The 23,788-nt window shown below is 55.4% G+C and overlaps 2 protein-coding genes across 2 annotated transcripts; one reads left to right on the forward strand and one right to left on the reverse strand.

Moving 5' to 3' along the window:
- Nucleotides 1-3,887: 3,887 nt before the first annotated feature.
- Nucleotides 3,888-15,355, forward strand: TGME49_272040 (WD domain, G-beta repeat-containing protein; the record flags this gene model as incomplete). Its single annotated transcript, XM_018781644.1, has 4 exons — nt 3,888-10,182; nt 10,830-12,288; nt 12,562-13,591; nt 13,961-15,355. 4 exons carry the CDS (start codon nt 3,888-3,890, stop codon nt 15,353-15,355), a joined length of 10,179 nt encoding a protein of 3,392 aa, XP_018636680.1.
- A 975-nt stretch (nt 15,356-16,330) lies between these two features.
- Nucleotides 16,331-23,648, reverse strand: TGME49_272030 (kelch repeat-containing protein; the record flags this gene model as incomplete). Its single annotated transcript, XM_018781643.1, has 9 exons — nt 16,331-17,338; nt 17,810-18,022; nt 18,272-18,942; nt 19,509-19,611; nt 20,254-20,621; nt 21,289-21,360; nt 21,795-22,346; nt 22,657-22,782; nt 23,303-23,648. The coding sequence occupies 9 exons, from the start codon at nt 23,646-23,648 to the stop codon at nt 17,177-17,179; spliced, it is 2,613 nt and encodes an 870-aa protein (XP_018636679.1). The 3' UTR covers nt 16,331-17,176.
- Nucleotides 23,649-23,788: the final 140 nt, after the last annotated feature.

The raw sequence follows: 23,788 nt of genomic DNA on the forward strand, positions 1-23,788 counted from the left end.
GAGCAGACGAACGCCGCTCATGGTCAACGAGAAAAAGAAGAGAAGGCCGAAGAAGAAGAACCAGCTGTTGGAACTCTTCGAGAGAAGCAGATCAAGAAGGAAGACATTCGCGACAAGTCCGCGGGGGTGGTGCGACAAGACGACCCCCAGCAAAGCACATTGGTGGGCGACGCATGCACCTCGCCTGCGGATACCTGTCGGCAGTTCGTTCACTTTCAGCGGAGGACCATTTTCGTAGTTTTCTTGATCCATCGCGAGAACGCATCCATTCCAGGTTAAACATGTATTCATCACATATCGGCGAATCTCTTTATCCACAAGCATCTGCGCGCGTCTGCCTCGGTACGAGAGACCCCCTAAGAAGTCTGAGAGAGTGTGTGCGGCTGCGCATGCACTGGCGACGACTGCATGGGGCGGAGGCGCCTTCGCTGCTGCTCTCCTCGTCTGAGAGTTTATATGCGTCCGTTTTGCAATTCTTGACTGCTTCAGAAGAGCCATGGCTACGTAAGAACATTATGGCGAAAACTCTTTGAGAACCTCGAACGGGAGAAGACCTCGGCGCCAAAGGGCGCCGGTCCCTTGCTCGCGTACTCTCTGCCTCAGAAAAAAGCGAAAGCTTGACGGATGGGAGGTTTGCCCGCCCCGCCCCCCCTACCCCCTACGCCGTCACTCTCCATGGAAGCCAAACCCAGCGGGAAACAAGAGAAAACGGAGGGTGAGAAAAACTCCAAGAAGAAAACTGGCAACGCTACTCGCTGTCTCGGCGACAAGCGCAAAACAGACGCCGTGTATCGAGGCAGCAGGAGCCAGCCGTATCCACCGGGGCAGGAAGAAGTCAGGCAGACGCGGAATGGCCTGACAAAAAACGAACAGAAGGGTGTGTGACGTCCACCGGTGAATGTTCGACAGGAAAGAGACGTCTGATACCCTTCAGAGGGGACGAGGCGCTTTCACCAAGCCTCCACTCTTCACCATCATGTCCAGTCCATTCAAAGTCTGCCAAAAAACCACAACGTCCTGCGTCCAGTCCCCAGTGTAGTGTCGGACGTGAGATTCTCTCTCAGACACAGAGGAAGTGGAGTTGCACTTTCTGCAGCCTGAGCATTCCAGACAACCTCTTCCACGCTGGCGAAATCCGCACCAGCGACAAAGATTCCGAGGCTACAGGGAAGAGATTCAGAGCCGAGGAGAGCCGCTCCTTCCGTCTCTGCCAGATCCACACATCTGCAAAGAAGTCACGTTCGTTTTTGAGTGTGGAGAAATGAGTTTCTTTCTGACGAAGAAGTCGGGAGAAGAGACGAACGGAAGGGGAGCCCTTTGCAAAACTCGAAAATGGCTCGAAACCGTGGATTTTGCAGCGTTGGCAGAAGCGCTTTTTCTTACCTGCCCTTTTCTCCATCTTTTTTGAGTAGAAAGATGGTTCAGATCCTAAAATGGTTCCTTTTCAGTTCGAAGAGATCAGAGAGCCGAGCGGTATGTAGGTTCCGGACCGCCTCGCAGCGGCAAGCATGGATCTCGAAGAGCCTTGAATTCTTTTAGCGCTGCCCTTTGGCCTATGTAAACCTGTAGCTGCCCTCGAAACCGGTACTCGCCAGACAGCTCAAGGATGCAAGAACTGCTTTCGCTGACTTCTTTCCAACGCTACTTCACAAACAAGAGGGAGTGCCAACGAAGTCAGGCATCGGTTGAAAGAGAAAACAAGGCGCGAAAGCCGTTGAACGTGTATCTGAGTGAGAGTGTGAGACGCCACATGCAGGGTGACCGAGCCAACGCTGCGTGAGGCGTACTAAGCGAATTGCGTTTTTTCGATTCGGCACCAATTTATTACGACTGTTTTCTCGGCTTGAATGAACTAAACGTCGGATTTCAAGTGCACACTGCTTACACTGAAACGCAGGTCGAAGTTCCTTCTCGGAGGGTCTTATGACAAGGGCAGAGGGCTCTCTAGAAACCAAGCAAATCTCTTGTGTCGCACCTGTGCATGCGTAGAAGATCAGCGACAAAGCCGAGTCCGAGGCCATATTTCTGCTTCCTGCAGAGCCTCGCGGATCTCTGCAACGGATGTTCCGCGCTGCTTCCCCAGGGCCGAAACGAGGCGTTAACGTGGAAGGGAAGAACGAGTGTCTAGAAAGAAAGAAAACTTCGTGTAATAGGACAGACATCCCAAAAACAGTCCAGAGAGAAGGAGCGCGAGACAAATATGCTCTTCCATACAGAACCTCATAAAGGAATTAACGTTAATCTAAATGAATATATACATTATAAATGAACATGGACATCTACATATATATGTATATATGTATATACTTTTATATGTTTATATTATCTGAGGGAATTTCAGCGTACGTCAGTCTTGACTGAGGCAGAAGCGGTATAGGACACCGGCAAGAGAGGAGGAGAGGCCAACGCTTGGAAGGAGTCGGGGGCGAGAGTCTCTCGGGCATTAGAGCCATCAACCTAGTACTTAGTGGAGAGATTCCATTGTCCAACCAATCCCCCTACGGATGTCAACCGCACAGGGACGCAAAAACCTCCTCATCGTCTCCTTCCTTCCTCATAACGTTTCCTTGTGTCTCTCAGAGGGAGGTTTGAAGCCAGCAAACATGCGCAGTGGTTTTCGACCTGTCGTTTTTTAAACAGCCTCTCCAGTGTACGCACAGAGAATCCACAGTGTATTGCCTGAGGCTCTTGGCGCAGCCGCCGCGATGCAGGAAAGAAAAAGTAACTTCCGACGGTCTCGTCTCGTCTCCGTCCGACTCGGAGATCCTCTCAGAGAGCGGATCTGACTGCGACCCTCAGTCACGCTGCATGCATGCACACTCAGCCATGCGCATATATGCTTACATTTGTACATGTCTGTGTATGCAAAAGGTTTGGGAAGACGGATGCGGAGCTACACAGAGAGAAGACGCCTTCTCAGATCCTAGTCTAAAGCCGACATACCATCGAACGACTGAGGGTGAACAACTCTGAGGCAAAGGGAAGGGGGGGCTTGAAGACGAGAAAAATGTGAGGAAAGAGGAGCGCGATCCCTCGAGGCGAACGTACAAAAAGCGAGAGGAGTGAAAATGGAGAAGAAAACAGAAGTCTCTCTACCCTGTCTGCTCGTTCGTTGCCGCTTGGAGACACCGGAGAGACACGACGGACGCGCATGCAGCTCCCGCGTCTGTGCATCTGAGGAAAGGAGAAGGAGCAGAGTCCCAACAGTGACTTCTCGACATTCTTCAGCTTTGACTAGTTCTTGTTTTCTCCACCGAAATCCCTTGGTCACAGAAAAAAATCCAGGTTAGAAGAGGAAACGAGGCCGGTGGTCGGACACCGTGACATCTGGTGCATGCGCAGATGCGACTGGGCGCTGTCGATTGCCGGCGAGGAAAACGCTTTTCTTTCGAAGTGAGCTGTGAAGGAAGCAGAGAACAACTTTGGACCTGAAAGAAGAACGCAAACAGTCTGGTGTAAAACTCGAGGAGAAGGCATTTTTCCTCCGAAAAAAACCTGCGTTGTGCGGTTCACCACGGAGAGAGAGCGACGGCGAAGAAGGCTGCAAGCAAAGAGAAGGTCAACGAGGACATGTTGCCTCTTGACAATTTCTTTTTTTCAATCCTCTGCAGATATGCATGCGAAGAACCTTGAAGATATGCCTTCTTTGTCCTCCGTTTTCCTCGTCTCTGTCGACTCCCCAGTTGGAATTGGAAACGCCGAGACCCCACAAAGGCAGAGTAGACAGCAGCGCCGGAACGGCCGAAGAGTTTCTGTTCCGACTGCGACATCTTGCGCGACCAGAAAGGGAGGAAAACAGAGGCCTCCGTCTCGGAGGTGCAAGCAGAGACGCCATCGTGTCTGAAACTCGAAGAACAGTGAATTCTCGACTCTTTACCCTTCGGAAAATGGCGACACCAGGAGATTCTCAGGACGCGAGTGCGTCTTGGGGGACAGGTCAAAGTCAAGCCTTTCTTCCTGAGCGTTCTCTCCCAGCCTGCCTGGCGTCCAGCACAGACGTCCGCTCCTCTCAGTCCACCTCATCTCCTTCAAACATTTGTTCTTCCTCGTCTGCCTCCTCTTCTTCTCCTTCTCTCGCTTCTTCTCCTTCTCCCTGCGTTGTATTCCCTCCTTGCTCGGCCTCCTCGTCGCTTTCTGCTGATCTGCCTGCTCTGTCTCCCTGTCCTTCTCTGTTGTCTCTGTTGCCGGCGTCTCCGAATTGGTTTGCGGCAGCTGTGCTGTCTGTCCATCCGCAAACGACGGTGGCGCTCCTGTGTTCCAAGTCCGCGATTTTTCTCTTCGACCTCGTGTCTGCATGCCCTGTTTCCTTCATCGACTGTGGCCTCTTCGCGCGGCCTGTGGGAGTCTCCTGGCTTCTCTCCCCGGCCTCGCTTCTTCCGCTCTTCCGCTCCTCGCAGCCTGCGTCTGCCGGCAGTGCAGTCCGAGGAGACTCGCCGAGGTCGCAGTCGAAGAGCGAAGCGCCAGACGCGACGCTCGCGACCGCGCGAACGGCGTCAGACTCCGGAGAGGAGCAGCAGCCAACCTGTCGCTCTCACGCTCTCTGTTGCGGCATCGCAGCCGCCACCCCTCGAGACGGAGACATCTGGGACCCTGCCGCAGTTGTCTCTCCCTTCTCGCCGTTCTTCGTTTCGTATCACCATGACCGTTCCGTACGCCTCTGGCGCGTCGAGGCGGCACTGGCCTCGCTCTTCTCGGCAGAACCGGAGGCACCTGCAGACTCGAGACCTGGCGCCGCGTGCGAAGCTGAACGTCGGGCGCTGCCCTCTTCTCCGGGAGGAAAAATGATTTCTCAGGTCGCCATTCACCGCTCCCACAAAGACGACGTCGCCGCTCTCGCCGTGTGGACCGGCTCTCCACGAGAAGGCCTCGCGCCGCGCCGGACGGCTGCGGCCAGGCGCCGAGGGTCCGGCGAGGGAGCACCGGAAGACGCGCAACGAGGCGAAGGCGAAGAAGGCGAGCAGGCAGCAGGGGACAGCCTCAGGGAGACGCAGAGGGATGGCCAGGAGACAGAGACAGAGCTTGGAGGATTCTGTGTAACAGGCGACAAACGCGGCCGTGTCATTCTTTGGTGTCTCTCTCCGCAGATCTTCCGGAGGCCTGCAGACTCTCGTGAAGAGCCACAGCGACGACATACAACCACAACAACGCTTGGCTTCAGTCCTCTCCCCGGCCGAGCTGTCTCCGCGCTCGCGCTTGTGCAGCCCAGTCGCGAGGCCGCAGAATGCTTACTGGCTGGCGAAGCTCAGGCCCACACTGGAGACAAACAAGGAAGTTTGGACTCCCTCGCTGCGCCGGAGAAGACACACGCTGGCTGTGAAGACGATGGACCTGACGGTCCATCGTCTTCACAGCCTGCATCGGCTTTTTCTCATCCCCAGAGAGTCGACGCGGAGCACCGCTGTCTGCGGGCGCCCCTCGTCGCCGTCGGATACGCGACAGGAACTGTCTTGCTTGTCAACCTCTTTGAAGAGCAAGTCCTGCAATGCTTCCAGCATCATTCCGACGAGATCTGTGCTCTCGCCTTTCTGTTTCCTCCTGTCGCCTCCTCCTCGGAGTCGGCTCTGTCTTCGCTCGCCGCAGACGGGTCTCCACACAGCGCGTCTCGCCTCTGTCTCCTCGCTGGGAGCCGGGATGGCCAAGTGTCTTTCTGGGACCTGGCAGGAGAGCGGCCCGCGCTGCTGCATGCGTTCTTCGTCGACGATCCCCACAAACAAGTCCTCCCCCTTTGCTCTCCCTCACCAACCAACATGCCTTTCTCTCCTGGAGATTTCTCTTCTTCTTCCGCGTCTTCTTCCGCGTCTTCCGCGTCTTCTTTCTCGTCTTCTTCCGCGTCTTCTTCCGCGTCTTCCGCGTCTTCTTCCGCGTCTTCTTCCTCGTCTTCTCCGGGGACTCAGAGGAAAAGTAAAGGGAAAGGAAGGGAGAAGGGAGAGCGTCCAGGTGGTTCTGCGGAGCGGCGCTGGCTCTGCATGCATTGGCAGCCGATTATGCCGGCTTACGTCTTCTTTGGAACTTCCGCAGGGCGTGTGTATCTCTGGCGGGTGTCGCCTCTGCTCCCTCAGTCCAATCCGTCGCAGTCTTCTGCATCTGCTCTCGCTCCCTCTCCTGCGTCCTTGGTTTCCTTCACTTCTCCTTCTCTCTCCTCAGCGCCTTCTCCGAGCTCGTCTGCGAGTCTTGCCGTTTCCTCCGCGTCCTCGCCTCCGCAAGAGCCGCCTGCGTTGCAGGTTCCGTCTGCGGCGCCTGGCCCTGAGGCTGAGGAGGGCCCGCAGACCGAGGCCGCAGGCGCGACGAACGCAGCGAAGGAGCAAAAGAAACGCGCGACGCGGAAGAAGGAGAAGAAAGAGAAAACGGAGACGAGCGCCTCGGCGTTTCTCCCGCCGGTCATGTTGACGCAACCCCACACGCGTCCCGTTTTCTCCATTGGGGGATTTGGCTTTTGGTCTCGCCATGAAGGCCCCTCGCCCCTCGCTTCTGGCCTCGCCCCTCCGCTGTCTCCCCGGCCCCCCACCGCCCATGTTCTCCTTTTCACTTCGTCAATGGATCGCCGCTTGTCTCTCCTTGACTTGTCTCTGTCCCCCTGTCTCCCCCAGTCGCGTTCAGAGTCCTCTCTCCAGAGCCGAGAGGCGACAGAAAGGCCGCCCGCGGAAGCGCCTTCCTGGCGGTCGCAAGAGGCGCTGACGACGGAGAAGCCGCGGCCGCGAGCGACCGTGCACGCTCCCCTCAAAGGAGGCGAGACCCGCGTCCTCTGGCACCTGCACACTCTCGGCGGGTGGGTGAATTCTCTGTCTGTTTCGCCTTCTTCGCATCTTCTTGTGGGATGCGGAGATGCCACAGTCCGTGTAGTCGATCTCCTCCAACTTCTGCGACAGGAGAAGCCGGACCGCGGGATGCCGCGGTCGCCTCGCTGTGCGTCACTGCCTCTGTCTCGCGCGCCGCCGGCGCCCTGCCAGCGGACCTCCGCCCCAGAAGAAGGCCCCCGACGGGAGTGCAGTGGAAGAACCGCCAGTCCTGACGCAGGCACCCTGCGCGCCTCAGCTTCCTGCCTCACCCACACCCCTGGGGCAGAGACCAAGCAGACGCGAGCAAAGGAGGCGCTTCTCGCGGCGATGAACAGACGGGGCGAAGCGGCGCTTGGAAGCCAGGCCTTCTCGTCGCTGTCGCTCTGGCGGGGCCTTTTGGCCTCCGTCGAGCGGGTGACCTGGCACCCCACAGTTCCCGAAGTCTTTGCGTTTGGCCTCGCAGACGGCAGCATTGGTCTCGGCTTTCTCTCGGGGCTAGAGGGCTCGTCTGCGGCTCTTCCGCTGGCCTCTCCTGCGACGTCGTCGCAAGTCGTTCTCCTCTCCAAAGCTCCTCTTCCCGGCAAAGTCACCCGTCTCCACTGGCTCCGGTGCCCATCCGAAGAGGCAATCGAGTCGCTGCTTCTTCCATGGCGCTTCAGGGACAGAGATACAGGCGACGCAGAACAACCTGGGTGTAGAGACCCAGGCGACAAGGGAGATAGAGGAGACACAGGAGATAGAGGAGACACAGGAGATCGAGGAGAGAGGCGAGAAGCAGTCGAAAGCAAAGGTGAGGGCGGAGGACGACAGTTGGAGGTTTTGCGAGATTCAAGGAGCGCGAAACGCGAGAAAGGAAGAGTGAAAGACACGACGAGAGACAAAGGAAACCCCTTCGCTGTCTGGTGTCTCCTTTACGGCACCGAGGCCGGGGCCTTGCAGGTGACGAGTCCTCTGCCGGAGTATCTCCTAGCGAAGAAGAACGCGAATCTGAGCGCGGTGTCTGCCTCAGTGTGCTCCGTGAAGCCTGTCAGTTCGCCTCGCTCCGGAGAAGGCTCGGGGGCCTATGCAAACGGAGGAGGAGAAGAAGAAGCGAAAAACAAACCTCCACTCTCAGAGGCAGAAGGCTCCGGCGCAGGGTCTTCGGGTCAACAGGACGGGGAGGATGCTCCGTCGAGGACTCACTCGCCAGCGCTGGAGACACCTTGCGGCGCCTGTTCAAATGGAGACAAAGAAGATACAGAAGAGGGGGAAGAAAGCAGAGACAAGACGACTCTCGAAGTGGAAGGAAACAAAGACAACAAGGGCGTTGAACTGGAAAAGAAGAAAGAGAAGATGAAACTTGAACTGGCGAAGAGAAACAAGAAAAAACAGGAACTCGAGGGGCTTCCGTTCGTGCTGTCCTCAGTATCAACTGCTGTGGTTCAGGCCTTGATCGCCGCGTCCTGTCGCGGGACTTCGTCTCGGAGCCACAGGGTCGAGAACAAGGATGTCGATCGAGACAGCAACAGAGAAGAGCAAATACAAAGCTCTGGTCAAATCAACGAAATCATTAGAGGCATCCACGGAGCCAAAAGCGGAAATGAAGGGGAGGCTGAAACTGGCGGGTGCTGGGACCTGGTTTGCCTTGTGCGGGAACGCGGAACGGGTCTTCAAGAAACCTCAGCGGCGAGGTCTGGCGAACCAACGGTGAACTCCGACGCAGCATGTGATCTTCTTTTTCTTCTTCCTCTCGCTTCTCATACTTTGTTTTCGCAAGCGACTTCCTCTGCACATCTCTTCTCTCCTTCGGATCTCGCTTCCTCGAGTGTCTCTTCTCCCTCTTCTCCTGGGTCGAGGTCCGGCGGCCTCTCGCCTGTCGCCTTTCTCCCCCTCGGCTCCGTGGCGCTGCCTCTGAAGGCGGTCGCAACTTGCGCCTCCTCGACGGCGCCTCAGTGGTGCGTTGCATGCGCGCAGAGAAGACAGGAGCGACTCGCGAGGGCGGAGCTCAGGGGGCATGTTGAGGGCAAACCGGGAGAAACATGGGAGCGAGCACAGGTGATGGCGAAGGCCGAAGCAGGCGACTTAGGACTCGGTAGTCAGTTCTTTTGTCCGTTTCCTTTGCCCTCGTCAGGGAAGTTGTTTCCGCCTTGCATGCAGTTGCTCGCTATCGGAGACGCCACCGGGGCCTTGTGGGTCGGTGCCTGGCCTCTGCTCTTCGAGGCTCTCGTCTTTGGCGAAGCCTCAGAGCGCCATTCTGCCACTGTTCCTGCTTCCGCTCTCCAAAACGAAACGACTAGAGAATCTCTTCTCTCCGTCTCCAGTCCTGAAAGTGTACGCGATCCGAAATGTCCTCCCCTTTCCTCTTCTCACTCTTCATCTTCTTCTTCGCCGTCTTCTTCTTCTGCATCGCCTCCTTCCTCGGGACCTCTGGGGCCGTCTTCCACGTCGCTAGGAACCGCTGCTTTCTCTCTCTCTTCTCCTTGTTCGTTTCCTTCCTCTTGCCCGTTTGCAGAGCTCTCGCTCTCGTTCTCTCCGGCCTCTCTGTGGGTTCAAATTCCGTCCGGCGAGAAGCCGGGAGGGCGCCTCGGATGCTGCGATGAGGCCCCGCGGGTGCATGCAGTTCGTGGGGGGAAAGGACGAGCGACGGATGTCTCCTTCGGCACCCGCTGGGTGGAGCAAAAGGAGACAAAAGGCGAGCGACAGTCGACAAAGTTCCTCGTGGAAATTCTCCTCGGAGCCATCTTCGCGTCTGGAGTTGCAGAGGTCTTCGTGATCGCACCCGCATGCACCTTCGAACGACAGAACGACGCGGGGCCGCAGGAGCAGCTTGGAGCAGGCGAGACAGCGCGTGGACTCCCAGAGAAAGACGCCAACGAGGCGACAACGCTAAACAACCGGGGAGGCTTACACAGCGAACAAGCAGAAGGCGGTGGATCTAAAGAAGAGAGAAAAGGACGAACGGAAGGAAATGGAAGGAGAGAAGAAGAGGAGAAAGTTGTGTCGCGTGGCAGTGGTCTGCGAGTGTGCCTCGTGGGGAGACTTGACCGAGCTGCATGCGCTGCGATCTCTCAGGGCCAAGGCGCCGAGAAACGTGAGGCGAAGAACGAAGGCAAAACTCAAAAGAAAGGGGAAGCCGAAACGACGGAGATCGGACGCGACACGGTGAAGAAGACCGAAGCGGAGGAGAACGAGAACGAGAAGAAGCTCGGGGGAGAGCAAGCGAAGAAGGAAGAGAAGACCGAAGACGAGAGGAACGAGAGGAACGAGAGGAACGCAGAGGCAGAGAAAGAGAAGGAGGAGAAGAAGAAGAAGGAAGGCGGCAACGGAAAGAAGGAAGGGAAAAGCCGGGGGCTTGACCAAGGTGGTGCTCTTCTTTCATGCTGTTGGCATGAACAGCCCATTCCTCCAAGACTTAAATTGATCATAGGTAGGCTGCAGTTCTTCGAGTTGCATGTTTTTCTCTCCTCGCTTGTTGTTTGTCTTCGTCTCGGCCTCGCATTGTTTCCTCCTGGGCCGCGTATGCTTCGCCTTCCCAAAGGTTTTTTCTTTCCTCGATTTTCCTTCGCTCCCTTGCGATGAGTCTCTTCTGGGGTCGTTCTCCTCGCGGATTCGCCGTCCCTACGTTTCACTCTATCTGTTAAATGTGGAACGCCCGTAAGGTATGCATGCAGAGTAGAGGGATTCCTGTTCTCACTGCTGTTAACGGCGCCAAGCCGCCAGAACGATCAGCGCGACCGCCGCAGTGGAAATCGTCTCCCTCTCTGAGAGGAAACTCTTTCTGGGGTGTCACTGTTATAGTGGGGTATCTTCTTCGTACTCCTACCTCATAAAACGCACCTCCACCTGCATGCTTTTCTCGTTGCGCAGCTCGAAAGTAAAAGGTGTACACGAAGGTTTTTTCACTTTTCTCGAGATTGTTCTTTCTTGCCAAAACTTCCATACACCCGCGCCGCCCTTCCTTGTCTCCTGGATGTCGCAGAACGTTCCGCGTTTCCACTGGGTTCATGCCGTCCTCTCGTTTTCTTACTTCGTCTTTCCCAACTCCGTTTATCCTTCTTTCCTCATTCGCTGCAGGTGGAGTCGAACAAAGCGTCTTCGTCTGGGACCCCCTGGCCCTCCCTGCCTTTCCACCTTCTCCCGCATGTAGGTCTTCCTCTGCTTCTTCTCCTTCTGCTTCCTCCGCTTCTTCCTCTGCTTCTTCTCCTTCTGCTTCCTCCGCTTCTTCCTCTGCTTCTTCTCCTTCTGCTTCCTCCGCTTCTTCCTCTGCTTCTCCTTCTGCTTCCTCCGCTTCTTCCTCTGCTTCTTCTCCTTCTGCTTCCTCCGCTTCTTCCTCTTCTTCTCCTTCGGCTTCCTCCGCTTCTTCCTCTTCTTCTCATCTTTCTGCTTCCTCCGCTTCTTCCTCTTCTTCTCCTTCGGCTTCCTGGGGGAGATGTGACGAGAAGGACGGCGAGAAGCGAGCAACCTCTGAGTGTGATTTTCCACAACCTGACAGAGGCTCTCGCCAGCAGCCTCGGGCAGCGGCAGCGGGCGCCAGCGAGGGTGGGTTGCTTCCTTTTTTCTTGGATCTTTCTTCTTTTTCGCGACCTCTCCTTCTCTCGCTCTTCACAGTCTTCGTCCTGCTGACGGCGCCCCATGCAGCGCAGAGTGGCGCCTCGCGAGGGGGAACCGAAGAACAGAGATCTCCGCCAAAGGAAAAAGGGAGCGTTAGAGAAGAGAAGAAGATAGAAGAAAGACCGGTTGGTGTGGGCCTCGCTGAACCGGAGACGCCTCTCCTCGCTCTGCTCTACTTCTTTCTCGGACCTTCGTGTCTGCCATCCCTTCTCTCCAATGCACATATGTCTGCTCTCTCTTCCCTTCTCTGCCATGTCCAGTCTTCTCTTTCTTCTTCGTCGGCTCCCTTGTCTGCATGCGCGCCTTCTGTGGCTTCCTCGCCCCCTTCAGCTTCTCCCCAGTTCTCGTCTGCTTTGTCGAGGGATCATCCCCCGCATCCTTCGCTCCTCCAGGTGGATGGACAGCGCGGTGTCCCCACAGCTCGCCAGCTGCTGGTTTCGTCCGTATTCGCTGCGCTCGCTCGACAACCGTCGGCGGGAGACGCGGGCGCTTCTTGGTCGCGTCTCTTTCTTCTCTGGCACGCTGTGTGTGAACAAAATCACCACCGCCAGCGGGCAGACGCGAGCTCCGCTGTTCACCGAGCTCTCCTCTGGGGGGGGCGGCTGCCGTGGATGGTCCGTCCGTCTGCGGAGCAACGGCGTTCTTCTGAAAATCAAGAGCCTTCTTGCGCAACGTCTTCAGTGGCGCCTTGCTCCTCTCCGTCCTCATCTTTCTCGGCGGACGCTTCGTTGGCGCCGACGCCTTCGGAGTGTCTTTGGCTAGCCCTCGGGAGTTCGACGCTTTTCGGCGAGAATTCGGAGGCGCAGCAGAGGTGGAAAGTCCTCGTTTCCAGTTTTGTGCAGCACAGACTCTTGGCAGCGGAACGTCTCCTGGCAGGAGACCGCGCAGCCTCGCAGGACGCCTGCGCCAGTGCTGAAGCGAGGTGAGTTGGTTTTTTCTTCCAGAGCAACGCAAGCTGCTGTGCTCTCGAACTGACTTGTGTTGTGCTCCTGGCATCTTACGAAAGGGTCGTCTCCTTGACAATTAGATCGGATCAGCTGGAGTCGTCTTTCGCGAAATAGAAGTATTGCTTGCGATCGGGTAGTGCGTCTGAATGTATCAAGTCGGCAGCGGCCTAGCGATGCTCATTGGCACAACCGTTTTAGGCGTGGTATCGTCAGTGCGATACCGGCATCTTCTCTTTTTTCTCCTGCAGGGAAAACGCCAATGGTGCGGTTCATGAATGTTGTGCTCTCCTCCTGAGTGTCGGCGAGACGGAGGAGGCCATTTCTGCATTGCGGCGGTGTCGCCTGTTTGGCCATGCCTTGCTGCTTTCTCGCCTTTACGCCTTGGAGGAAGCCGTCGTGACCGAAGATCTCAGTCGACCTGTCGCGGGGCCGTCCCCGCGGGGAGCCGTCTCCAGAGACGCCAGAGCGTTTTCCATTGAAGAGAGAAGTTCCGAGGCTGCATGCGATGCGATTCTTCTTCACTGGACAGAACGCCTCCTCGAAAAACGTCAACTCCTCGCGGCTGCTCTCTTGGCCGTCGCGGCCAGAGAGCGCCTCCTCGCCGCGGCGATCCTCCTCGAGCCAGGTGTATGTCCACCGGAGCCTGGCCCTCGGGTGGCAGATCCCGGACGCCGGGAGGGAAGGAGGGGAGAAAGCGTAGGCAGCGAGAGAGGCGCGAGCCTGGAGAGTCGAGAAGAAAGGAACCGAGAGCAGAAAGGAGACTTGGAGATCGAAAAGGAGAGAGTTCTTCTGCTTCTGCATGCTCTCTGGTGCGCTCGAGTGGGTGTCTCAGATCTCTTGCAAGAGCGAGACGAAAGCGGCGCTGTGCGAAGGGCGGAGCAGCGGAAGACTTGTGACTTTGGCAACGACGCAGAGAGAGAGAAAGAAGCCAGGGAAGAAGAGAGAAGCGTTCATCCCGAAGACGAACGTTCGGGGAGTGCGAGGTGTAAGACGGCAGCGCGAAGGGTGTCTCTCATGCGTGACGTCCTCGACGGGCGGTTTCCTCTGTGTCGAAAACTGCTCCTTTCGCGATTCTCGGTGCTCGCAAGACCTGGCGAGGAAGAGCAGCCATGCGAGCCTCTAGAAGCGGGGAGAGACCTATGGACGAAGCGGTCTTGTCGTGACTTTTCGTCTGGGCTCGAACATGTTTCAGACACAGCTCTAGTTGAGACTCTTCTTCCTCTCCATCTACGCGCTGCAGCAACCTTAGCAACGGCCGGTCCCCAGTTCTTCGCATCTGTGAGTCGAGGGTCAAACAGAGCAAGAGGATTTCCTTTTTCTCATGTATCTCATATTCAAGTAGCCGTGCTTGTCTAAACGCATCCACGAAGCGAGGAGGTCTTCCTTAACTTGAAAAGCATATGTTCTTTTGTAGAAACGCACATAGCTACGTAAATCTAGAGTCGTGTAAAAAAATCTATGCATCTATGTAAGTGCGAGTTCCTGCGTCTCCTATGCATAAATCTATTTGCATATCACCCTGTGTTGTGTTCTTTTTTATCCACGTGTGAGCTCTCCTTGGGGGTAGCGCATTTTCTGATGGTTTTCTTCCATCTTCATTTGTTCGTTTGTTGTCTCACTGCTATTGTCTGATTCCTTTTCTTGCAGGCTTGTCGCATTCTCTCTTGTTCTGAGGTTCCTTTGTCGGCTCGATCCTCTCCAATCGTCCCCAAGGTGGTGGATGCCGCGGCCGACTCTCCCTCGTCCGCTCTTCGAAGTGATGTCTCTGTTTCATCTTCCTTCTCGTCTCTTGGCCTCCGAGACGGGAGGAGGCATGATGAAACTCTTTACCGATGTGCATCTGGCGAACAGACAGGGCACGAAGAGAAGGAAGGTGCAATCCTTCTCGATGAATTGCTTCGGCTAACTTCCTTCGCGCCGCTTCTCAACGAGTTCCCGTCTAAAAAAGAGAATTCGGGGAAGGACAAGGTGACTGCGCTTGTCCGGCAAAGTCTCCAGGGTCACCAAGCAGTCTTTGTTGCCCAGTGGCTTCTGGCTTGCCTCGCCGGCGGGGGGTGGTGCCTAGCTGGATGCCTAGCTAGCCAAGGCCAAGAGAGCTCGCGGTTCCGACTCGATGGAAACAGCCGCCCCCAGCGCCAGCTCCCGGCCGTCTCCCCCCGCAGTCTCCACCGTTTTCTCTCCAAGTGGCGCGAGTTCCGGGCGGCCTCCCCGGAAGGGTGTGGGGACTTCGAGACACCGGCGGCTAGCCACCGAGCTAGCGAAAACACAGGGGCCGGCGTTGTCGCGGCGCTCGAGAGCTTCGAAGCCGCAGTCAAGTTGCGAGTCTCTTCATGCAGTTCGGAAACAAGTCCTTCTCCCTCTGGGGGGACGGCTGTGCCTCTCGACGCCGCGGAACGTGGAGAATGCGAGAAAGACGAGAGAAGGAAACAACGTCCACCTCCAGTGTCAGCACCCGAAGTCGCGGAAATCCACCTTCTGTCGATCGCTCTTCAGTGGGCATGCATACTTCTGCTCCACTGCGAACTGCCGACAGCGCCTCTCACGCTGAAGCTCCCCGTCGACATGTCTACTGCTAGCGAAGGCGGACCTGTTCACTCTCCCAACAATACCCAGCGGGCCGAGGGACCTTGCGAAGACGAGGAACGCGGGGATTGCCTCTCTGTGTCTCTCTTTTTCAAAGTGTATGCGGACGAAGACACCGCTCTCACTTCATCGCTCGATCGCACCCGTCCCTGCTGGGAAGCAAGGGTCCTGGCTTCCGAGCTTCAAGTTCTTCTCATCAAGGTCGCTTATCGGCCCTTTATGCATGAAGTTGGTGGCGTTGCTTCTCTCGAATATGCGGCACGGTTTCTTTCTTCTCTTCTGCGTCTTTTGCTCTTGGTCACCGCCCACCCTCTCCAGTTCCCCCATTTCCACCTGCGTCCTCAGACTGACGGAAATCCAGAAGATTTCGCACAAGAGAAGGAAGGCAGTGACGAAGCTCTCTCCTGTGAGGAAGTAAAGGTGGAGACCAGTCTGGAGGCTGCTCGAGTTTTGGGCTGAGAGGCAGCGGATAGTTAGCAGATGGCATGATTCATCTTTGTGCTAGGTGTGCCTGCTTGGGATGCAAATCGGGGACTACAAATATTTTCGGTCGCCACGCTTTCCAGTCTCTGGAAAGTCTCCTTTGACAGTTTTTACTCTTTTATAAAAGAATACAGCGGGCGTCAATGGGGGCGTTTACACGGGTCGAACTCTCCGTCGCATGACCAGAGATCTTGTAGAATTTCAACTTGCCAACGGCCTTTGTTGCGAGCTACAGAGCACTCCTGTCCTCGTATTGTGTGGAGCCTGTGCTGCACGAGATTGAACCGACCTCTCTGTTCAACAGGATCATAAAAGACTCTTTTTTTTTATTTCTTCAAGGGCAGAAGCACTGTCAAACGAACGCCGTTGGGCTCCAGTGCGACGTCTGTGGCGGGGTGTCTTTTGCACTGTTGCAGGGAACTGGAGAAAGGTGAACCTTGCGGCATGTGTGCTCCATGTTTTTTTCTGTTTTTTTGTCTTTTTAAAGTTATCGAAAAGCCACAGCGGTCAGAGACGTTCTTTGAAGACACAAATTTAAAATTTAAAAGAAGCAGATCTCTTCAGCTCCTAAAAAGAGTTGCCTATCTCGCAAAGCCACCGCACTGTCGGCTGACTTTCGTCTTCTACGCGCCGCTCTTCCCCTCGATCAAGTGCTGCATTTTTCTCGTCTTTTTGCCAACCACGAGTCGGCCCTTGGCGCCCTGTGTAAGGCCGTCTTCTCTGCGGTGAGACTTGACTCAGGACGGCATGCAATGCTTCGAGCTTCTGCCCCGTCCACTACTCTCTACGCAACTGTCAACGCTGGCATGCCGCGTGCATGCACTGCCTGTGTTTACGTGTGACTTAGGTTTCACTGCATGCAGCGGATAGAGAAGCCAGCGCGGAGACGGCGCAGAGTGGGCCCCAGTTCGGGAGACGAGAGACCCGCAGGTTGAGAAAAAGTATCATTCCTCTGTGCATGCATGCACGCGAAGCAAAAGCCCCGCGGCTCCTCGGGAACACAAGTTTCGCTCCGAGACCGGAGACGAAAGCGGGGCGCTACACTCGAACGAGGCCAGAAGCTGTCCTTTGCGCCAGACAAAAGAGAGAAGGAAAACAAAGGCAGTCGAAGAGTCGGTGCAGACGTAAACGCAGAAAACGCTAAAGAACGAACAGCCTTGGAGGGAGTCTTCAGGCTTGCGAAAAAGAAAACAGACACACTCGAGCGTGGAAAGATCGCTTCCTGTCCCTAGTCAAGGGAGACCAGACAGCACACACAGTAGCAGACATGCATGCAACAGAAATGCATGCAAGACAAATACAGAAGATGACTTCGCTTCGGCGTAGCCGCCACTGTTCCTAAACCCTGGGGAGGCGGCCACAAGTCGTCTTGGTAGGAAGCGCAGTGCGCAACCGTGCATAAAAAAACGAACGCATGTATACGGGAAGAGGTTCACACGCATGCATATATATATATATATATATATATATATATACAAATGTATATATATATATATGCAGAGATGCTGTTTTCGAACTGACAAAAAGGCAGGGATTGGGGTCTCCTCTTCTTGATTCGTTTCTTCCGAGTGGGTCGTTCAGTCCTACCGAGACGAGCGGAGGTCCCGGCGCCTTCGTTTCCATGTTCACTTTGGACCCTCGACTCTGAACTTGCGAAGAAGCTTGTCGCTTTCTTCTGTTTCCCTTCTCCCCTCGTTTCTTTCGCTTCTTGAGTTCTCCATTCCACCGGCATCTCCGCCGCATCCACATCTCCTCTGTCAGCCTTTTCTGTCTGATTGCTTCGCTCTCTCGACTGCCTCAGCTCTCCAACCACTGGAGCGGGTCGTAGATCACCTCGCGCTTCCCGCCTCCAGAGCTTCTCGCGGCGCCGCCTGCTCCGAAGCCGGCAGCCGCGCCGGACTTCCTGGCGGCTTGTCGCTCCGCAGCCTGAGTCTCGATTTTCTGTCGAAGCAACTGAACCTGAAAAGCCGACGAAACAAACGTGAGAGCTCGCGGCGCGGAGAATGCATGCCTTAAACACGCGAGGGGAACGGCTGGAGCGACAAAGAAAAAGAACTTCGTGAGCAGCAAGCAAGAGAAAAGGAGATTCGTCCCCTCGAGAGTCTCTCTTCGGAGCCAGGAGACATTTTAGTCAGGTGTACATACACCCCGGTCTCCGGGGGAGCGCGTTGAGTTTTTAAACTGCTTCCCTCAACTTCTGGCTGGTCGGAGTATTATTCCTATCTTTGGCACCTTGCTAGTGACCGCTTCACTTCTCTCTCTACACTAAATCCACAGCATTTTCGCAACTAGTTTCCTGTCGATACGCGAACTCCAGGTCTCTCTCGATCTCACAACCACCTAGTCTCAGCGTTTGCAGGGTCGTTCTAAGCAGGAACGCGGCTACGCTGGCTCCAACGCATGCAGTGTGCATTGCCTTCTCTCTCCTACCTTCGAGGGGCCTTTTTCTCCAGAACTGCATGCGCCGTGCGAGTCCGAGCCGTCCGAAGGCGCTGTCGCGGCAACTCCGCCGACGCCACTGGAACTGTTGCTGCGGAATACGCGAGTCTTGGGAAGCGCGGGCGGAGTCTCTCTATCAGACTCTTCGTCAGCCTCCTCCAGATTTCGATTCATCACTTCTCGCAGCCTCTCTCCTCTCAGTTCCTAGAAAGGCACACATAAAACGACTTTATATATATATATATATATATATATATATATATATATATATTTATATATGTGCACAACTGTGTAGATGACGACCTCGTTTCAGAGGGCAGAGTACGCATATGTGCGATTCCACATGCATACAGAGAAGACTGATCTCGAGGCATGCGCATATTTAAAAAATAAAAATCCATGGAGAACTGTGAATCTGCATGTGGTCAGACCCATCCCGTTTTCACCGTTTACCTGTCTCGACATGCGATTGGCTTCTAGGCAGTCGTCGGAGAGAAGCGTTCGAATTCGTGTAGTTGAGAAAGGAACGCTCCGTCCATGAGCTCTCCTTTCTGCCGCTGTCTCTTCCCCACAAGGCCCTTTTTTCTCCTCTTTGCTGGGCGCGGTCCCCTCTCCACAAGGCCCTTTTCTCTCCTCTTTTCTGGGCGCTGTCCCCTCTCCACAAGGCCCTTTTCTCTCCTCTTTTCTGGGCGCTGTCCCCTCTCCACAAGGCCCTTTCTTCTCCTCTTTGCTGGGCGCTGTCCCCTCTCCACAAGGCCCTTTTCTCTCCTCTTTTCTGGGCGCTGTCCCCTCTCCACAAGGCCCTTTCTTCTCCTCTTTGCTTGGCGCTGTCTCTTCCGAAGGCGAAGACTCGCCCCCACCGCTCGCCCTAGAAGACGCCACAGCCGCCGACGAAGGCGCAGCAGAGGAAGGAGAAGAAGACGCGACGGAAGAGACCGAGGAAGATCTGGAAGACTGGAAGCGCTTGGCGACGGCAGCCACCACACCGTGAGGAATCCTCAGCTGGTCGCCAGCAGAGGAACTCGTGCATGCAAAAGTTGAGGCGCGAGATACAGAATTCGCGAAAGAAGCGACGCTTGACGAAGCAGGTCCCCCAGAGAGCGTATGAGGCACACTTCGCCGGCCTGCAAAGACACAATCGCACAGCTCGAGATGAACGCAAACATCGGACAACTGCTTTTATGATTGACTGGCCACTCAATGCATTCGTACACGCTTGTACATTAATGACAACGGCATACGCACAGATAACGTATTTACACATAATTCGCGGCGAAATATGTGAATGCATATATCCATACCTATATACAGATATAGATATATGCATACGTATGATGTGGAACAGCACTACCGTGTATGCATGTATGGATGTACATACATACATACATACATACATACCTACATACATACCTACATACATACATACCTACATACATACCTACATAAATACATACCTACATACATACATACCTACATACATACATACCTACATACATACATATATATATACATACATACATACCTACATACATACATATATATATATATATATACATACATACATATATACATATATATATATGTATATGTATATGTGTGTGTATCGACTGTGAACTAGCAGCACATCACGAGCAAATGGAAGAGCGCGTGATGTCCGAAAAAAGTATCTTCTATCGATTTCTTTTCTTGCCTGTTTGCTGTCCCAGTGAGGTTCGAGGGCGCAGAGGGCAGGGAGGAAGGACTTCCGGGGTCGACGCCAACAGGGGCGGCACTGGCGAATCGAGAAGCTCGCTCTGAAGAGAACAAAAGCGGATGCAGGCGCTCATGCAGACGCGCATTTGCCTTCACCTTTTTTATTTTTTAGGATCTTTTTTATTTTATAGCATCTTTTTTATTTTATAGTATGTTTGTGCAGTTCCGCGAGCATGTAGATTCCAAAGTACAGCTACGCGTTCCCACACGGGTACAAGGCGAAAAGGCAAGGCACTCTGTCATGCACATTTTGTCTCCACCTCGGTGATGTGTCTATTTCCAGACTCCCGTTTGCGTTTTTCGCTTTTGCCGTGGTTTCCTTCCCTCTTGCTTTCCTCGGCTTCCTCTCTCCTGCTTTCCTCGGTTTCCTCTCTCCTGCTTTCCTCGGTTTCCTCTCTCCTGCTTTCCTCGGCTTCCTCTCTCCTGCTTTCCTCGGCTTCCTCTCTCCTGCTTTCCTCGGTTTCCTCTCTCCTGCTTTCCTCGACTTCCTCTCTCCTGCTTTCCTCGGTTTCCTCTCTCCTGCTTTCCTCGGTTTCCTCTCTCCTGCTTTCCTCGGTTTCCTCTCTCCTGCTTTCCTCGGTTTCCTCTCTCCTGCTTTCCTCGTCTCCCTTCAGTTCCTCGCTGTCAAGAGCCTCTGCCTCTCCCCACACTCGTATGCATCTGCGATGTCTTTCGCCTCTCACTTTCCAGCAGGCGGCGACTACGCCTGCGGCTTGTTGCCAGCAGAGCTTGACTCCCGCGGAGCCGACGAGGACCCATTCGGCTGCGGGTGTCGCTGTTTCTCTCTCCGTTTGCTCCGCTCTCTTTTTGGCGCTGCCCGCGGCCGCCTGGCCAGCTGCAGCCGCCTGGCCAGCTGTGCTTTGTGTCTTGTTTGCGCTGGCTTCCTGGGTGCTCGGCAGAAGCGGCAGAAGGTCGAGCACCTCCACAGACTGAAAAACTGGGTGCAGGCTGCTTTGCCGTCCTCCCGCAACGCAGAGATGCGGCCGCCGCTCGGGTCCTTTCAGCCACACAAAGCAAATCGGGCCTATGCGCGCCTCGTTCAGACTTGGCACTGAGCAGCAAAAAAAAGCAAAGACGCACCGTCCAAGATAACTTAAGAAGAAGAAAAGAAAAAGAAGAAGAAGAAAGAAGAAAGAAGAAGAAAAGAAGAAAGAAGAATGGAGAAAAGAAGAAAGAAAAAGAAGAAAGAAAAAGAAGAAAGAAGAAGATCCTTCGGGTTCTTCTGTCCGTGGGGTCGGGGATGAACAGAGAGGTAGAGAGGTCTGCATCCTAACCTGCTAGAATGTGACATTCTCTTGAAAGTGAAAAACGATACACCGGGACAGCGGCGGAGAGGGGAGACCTCTCTCACATAAATCGCGGTACAGGCCGAAGCGAAGAGACAGATGCTCATCACAGACCCCGTTCCCTACCAAAAAAATCCATGTCCTGTGTTGGGTTGCGCGGCCCTACATGTGCAGAAGCATCGTAAGGCCCCAACAAAGGATCAACGGTCACAGGAGGCGCGTTTCAAGTTCCTCTCTTCCTAGAGATCGCAGGAGTAACTATGTGGTTTCTATCAGAAAAACGCAACCCTTCTCACAGAAAAACATAAAAGCGCGGTTTCTCTCGCCGTTCATTCTTCGGCCGTGGAAGACGGCAAGTGCATGCCTTTTGCGGAGTGACACTCGGACGAAGAGACGGAGTTCTGCGTCGAGTTTCCTCTTTTCTTGACTCACGCTCAAACCATTCGTTTGTGCTGCTGTCGAACATCTCGACGGACGAGAGTGGCTTAACGCCGTTGGTGCCTCCTGTGATCCGACAGAGACGAAAAGCGCGTTCATTCACGAAAAGAGGTTAAACCAACGCAAAGGTTCTTCGAAGAAAAAGTATGGAGCTGCTGGGGAGTCTCCGCGTCTCTCCCATGCACGACTCCCTCTAGACACCTCGACCCTCTCCCTCTCCCTCTCCCTCTCAGTTCTCTCTGTGTGTGACTCCTCGTCTCTCTTTCTCGCTCTCTCATTCCACTCTCTTCTCTCCTCCTGTGTCGCTTGCGGTGTCTCTGTGGGGGGTCTGCGCTCCTTCCCTCTCGCGAGCTCTGTGTGTTTCCTCGAGTCCCGCTTCTCTGTCTCAACTCGTTCACTCCCGTTTGTGCCGAGGCAACGCACTCATCTCCACGAAGAAGACGACAGTCGTCGACACACTGTGAACTCTCCGCCGGATCTCCCGCATGGCGTCTTCTCACCTGCACAGAAAATCAAGCCTCGGTACTGCGCGACGCCGAAGCTCGCTCGGCCGTGCTTCATCGACGGCAAACTCTGCCAGCCCTCTGCTCCGTGGCTCGCCCCGCCCTCGCCGGAACAGGCCTGCTTGCCAGCCCCCTGAACTGCATGCAGCGGCTCCGCGCGGTCGCATGCAGTCCCCTGCTGCGGCGCCTGCGGTGTATGCACACCTGGACTGCCTTGTGCGACGGCGTCAGCGGAAACGCCAGCAGGGGAGCTGGGAGCTGTCGCGAGACTCGAGCTTCTCGAGCAGGACGGAGAAGACAGCGGGGCGATGGCCAAACCCTCGACTGTCTTCAGCACCCGGCCATGGTCACCCGCGGCGTCTCTGCCGCCAAGCGCGAAGATGTTCGATCCGATCGCGACGGCGCCGAACGAGTGCCTCTGGTGCTGCAGCGGCGCCAAGTTGATCCAATTGCGCTTCACCGGGTGGTACAGCTCGACAGATTTCAAGACGCCTTTCTCGTTCTCGCCGCCCAGCACAACCGCGCGACCGCCAGACACCGCGCAGCCCGCTGGAAAGGAAAGGCAGCAAGGAATGGGAGACTCTGTGTGAAAACACGAACGGCGAGAAGCAGCGTGGAAGAGAGAGAGACGAAATCCTCGGCTCAGAACGAGGGGAGGAAAGTGAGACTGACGACAGTGAGGACGAGAGAGCGCGAATGAGACTGAGAGAGAGAACGAGCGATCGAGACAGCCAAGGAAGCGCGTTGTTAAACGGACGAGTGGTGTCTTGGAGACATACGGCACACTGAAGAATGCGCAGGGACCGAACGCAGCGTGAAGTCCAACGAATTCCTTGCCTTGTGACCTCTGTCTTCTCACCGTGGTGAGCGCGTGCAAAGTGCAGCGAAGGCATCGAGACCCAGCGCTCCTCTGTCTCTTCGAATCGTTCAACTGAGTTGAGGACGGTCTGTCCGTCTCTGCCGCCGACGAGCAAGACTTCATGACCTGCACAGACACCGTACAGAGTTCCAGCGGATCCAAACGACAGGCAGTAGGGCCTCACCACGAGTCCAAGAAGAAGCGGCGAAAGGAGTCCGAAATCCACGTCAACTCTCCAGAGGACGGACATGCAAAAAAGCCGCAATCGTGAGTTACAGCATAAAACCCGAGGCAAACCGAGGCGGAATGAAGGGCGCGAAAAAACAGAAACGCACCTTTCCGCGCAGAGACACGCGCAAGACGCGACGGGGAGAAGAGAGCGACAGGCGAAAAAAAAGGACCGGCGAACACAAACGACGAAACGTTCGGACATGTGCACTCGTCCACAGGAGAACGTAACGGCAACCTTTCTGCCAAAAGAGTGTGACGAAAAAGAAAGACGGGGGGAGAATGCCGCGCCTCATCAGTCACGGGGAGGGCGCGCCTCGTCGGTGTCACTTCAAACGCATGACAGGTCTGGGGCGCCTGTGGTGGAAACAGGGGGGAAAACGCGGGGGAAAAGCAGAGATGGGCGGCAATTTCATACCTGAAGTAACGCAAGTCACATGGCCATATCGGGGAGTCTGTAACTTAGGCAAAGTCGCCTCAGGCAGAAGAAGAGGAGTCTTTTCGAGGGTCTGCTGCTTGGATGCACCCGCCGCCGTCTCCTGAGGCTCCCCGTCGGGTGTACGTACACCCAAGAGTCCCGAAGGTGCCACGATCAACTTATAGGCGACATCAACGGGTCGCCTTTCTTCGTTGCCGCCGGAAAGCACGACCCACGGGTGGTCTTCAGCCTCGTCTCGCGACCTGTCGCTTTCTGGAGGCTCTCCCCTAAAGGGCGAATCGCCAGGAGATCCGCAAACAGGAGTGCAGACCGGTTTGTCCGCCATGGCTGAAGTGTCCGGTGAAAGGGAAGAGTCGCGTTTGGCGCGCGTCGATTTCGCCCTGCCGCAAACAGCAGAGGCGCTGAGAACCACGCCTTCCTGGCTGACAACTGGGTGAGTGGTTTCAAGAGGAGGAGAGGAGGTAG

This window comes from Toxoplasma gondii, chromosome VIII, assembly GCF_000006565.2.
Source record: "Toxoplasma gondii ME49 chromosome VIII, whole genome shotgun sequence".
Classification (NCBI taxonomy): domain Eukaryota; phylum Apicomplexa; class Conoidasida; order Eucoccidiorida; family Sarcocystidae; genus Toxoplasma; species Toxoplasma gondii.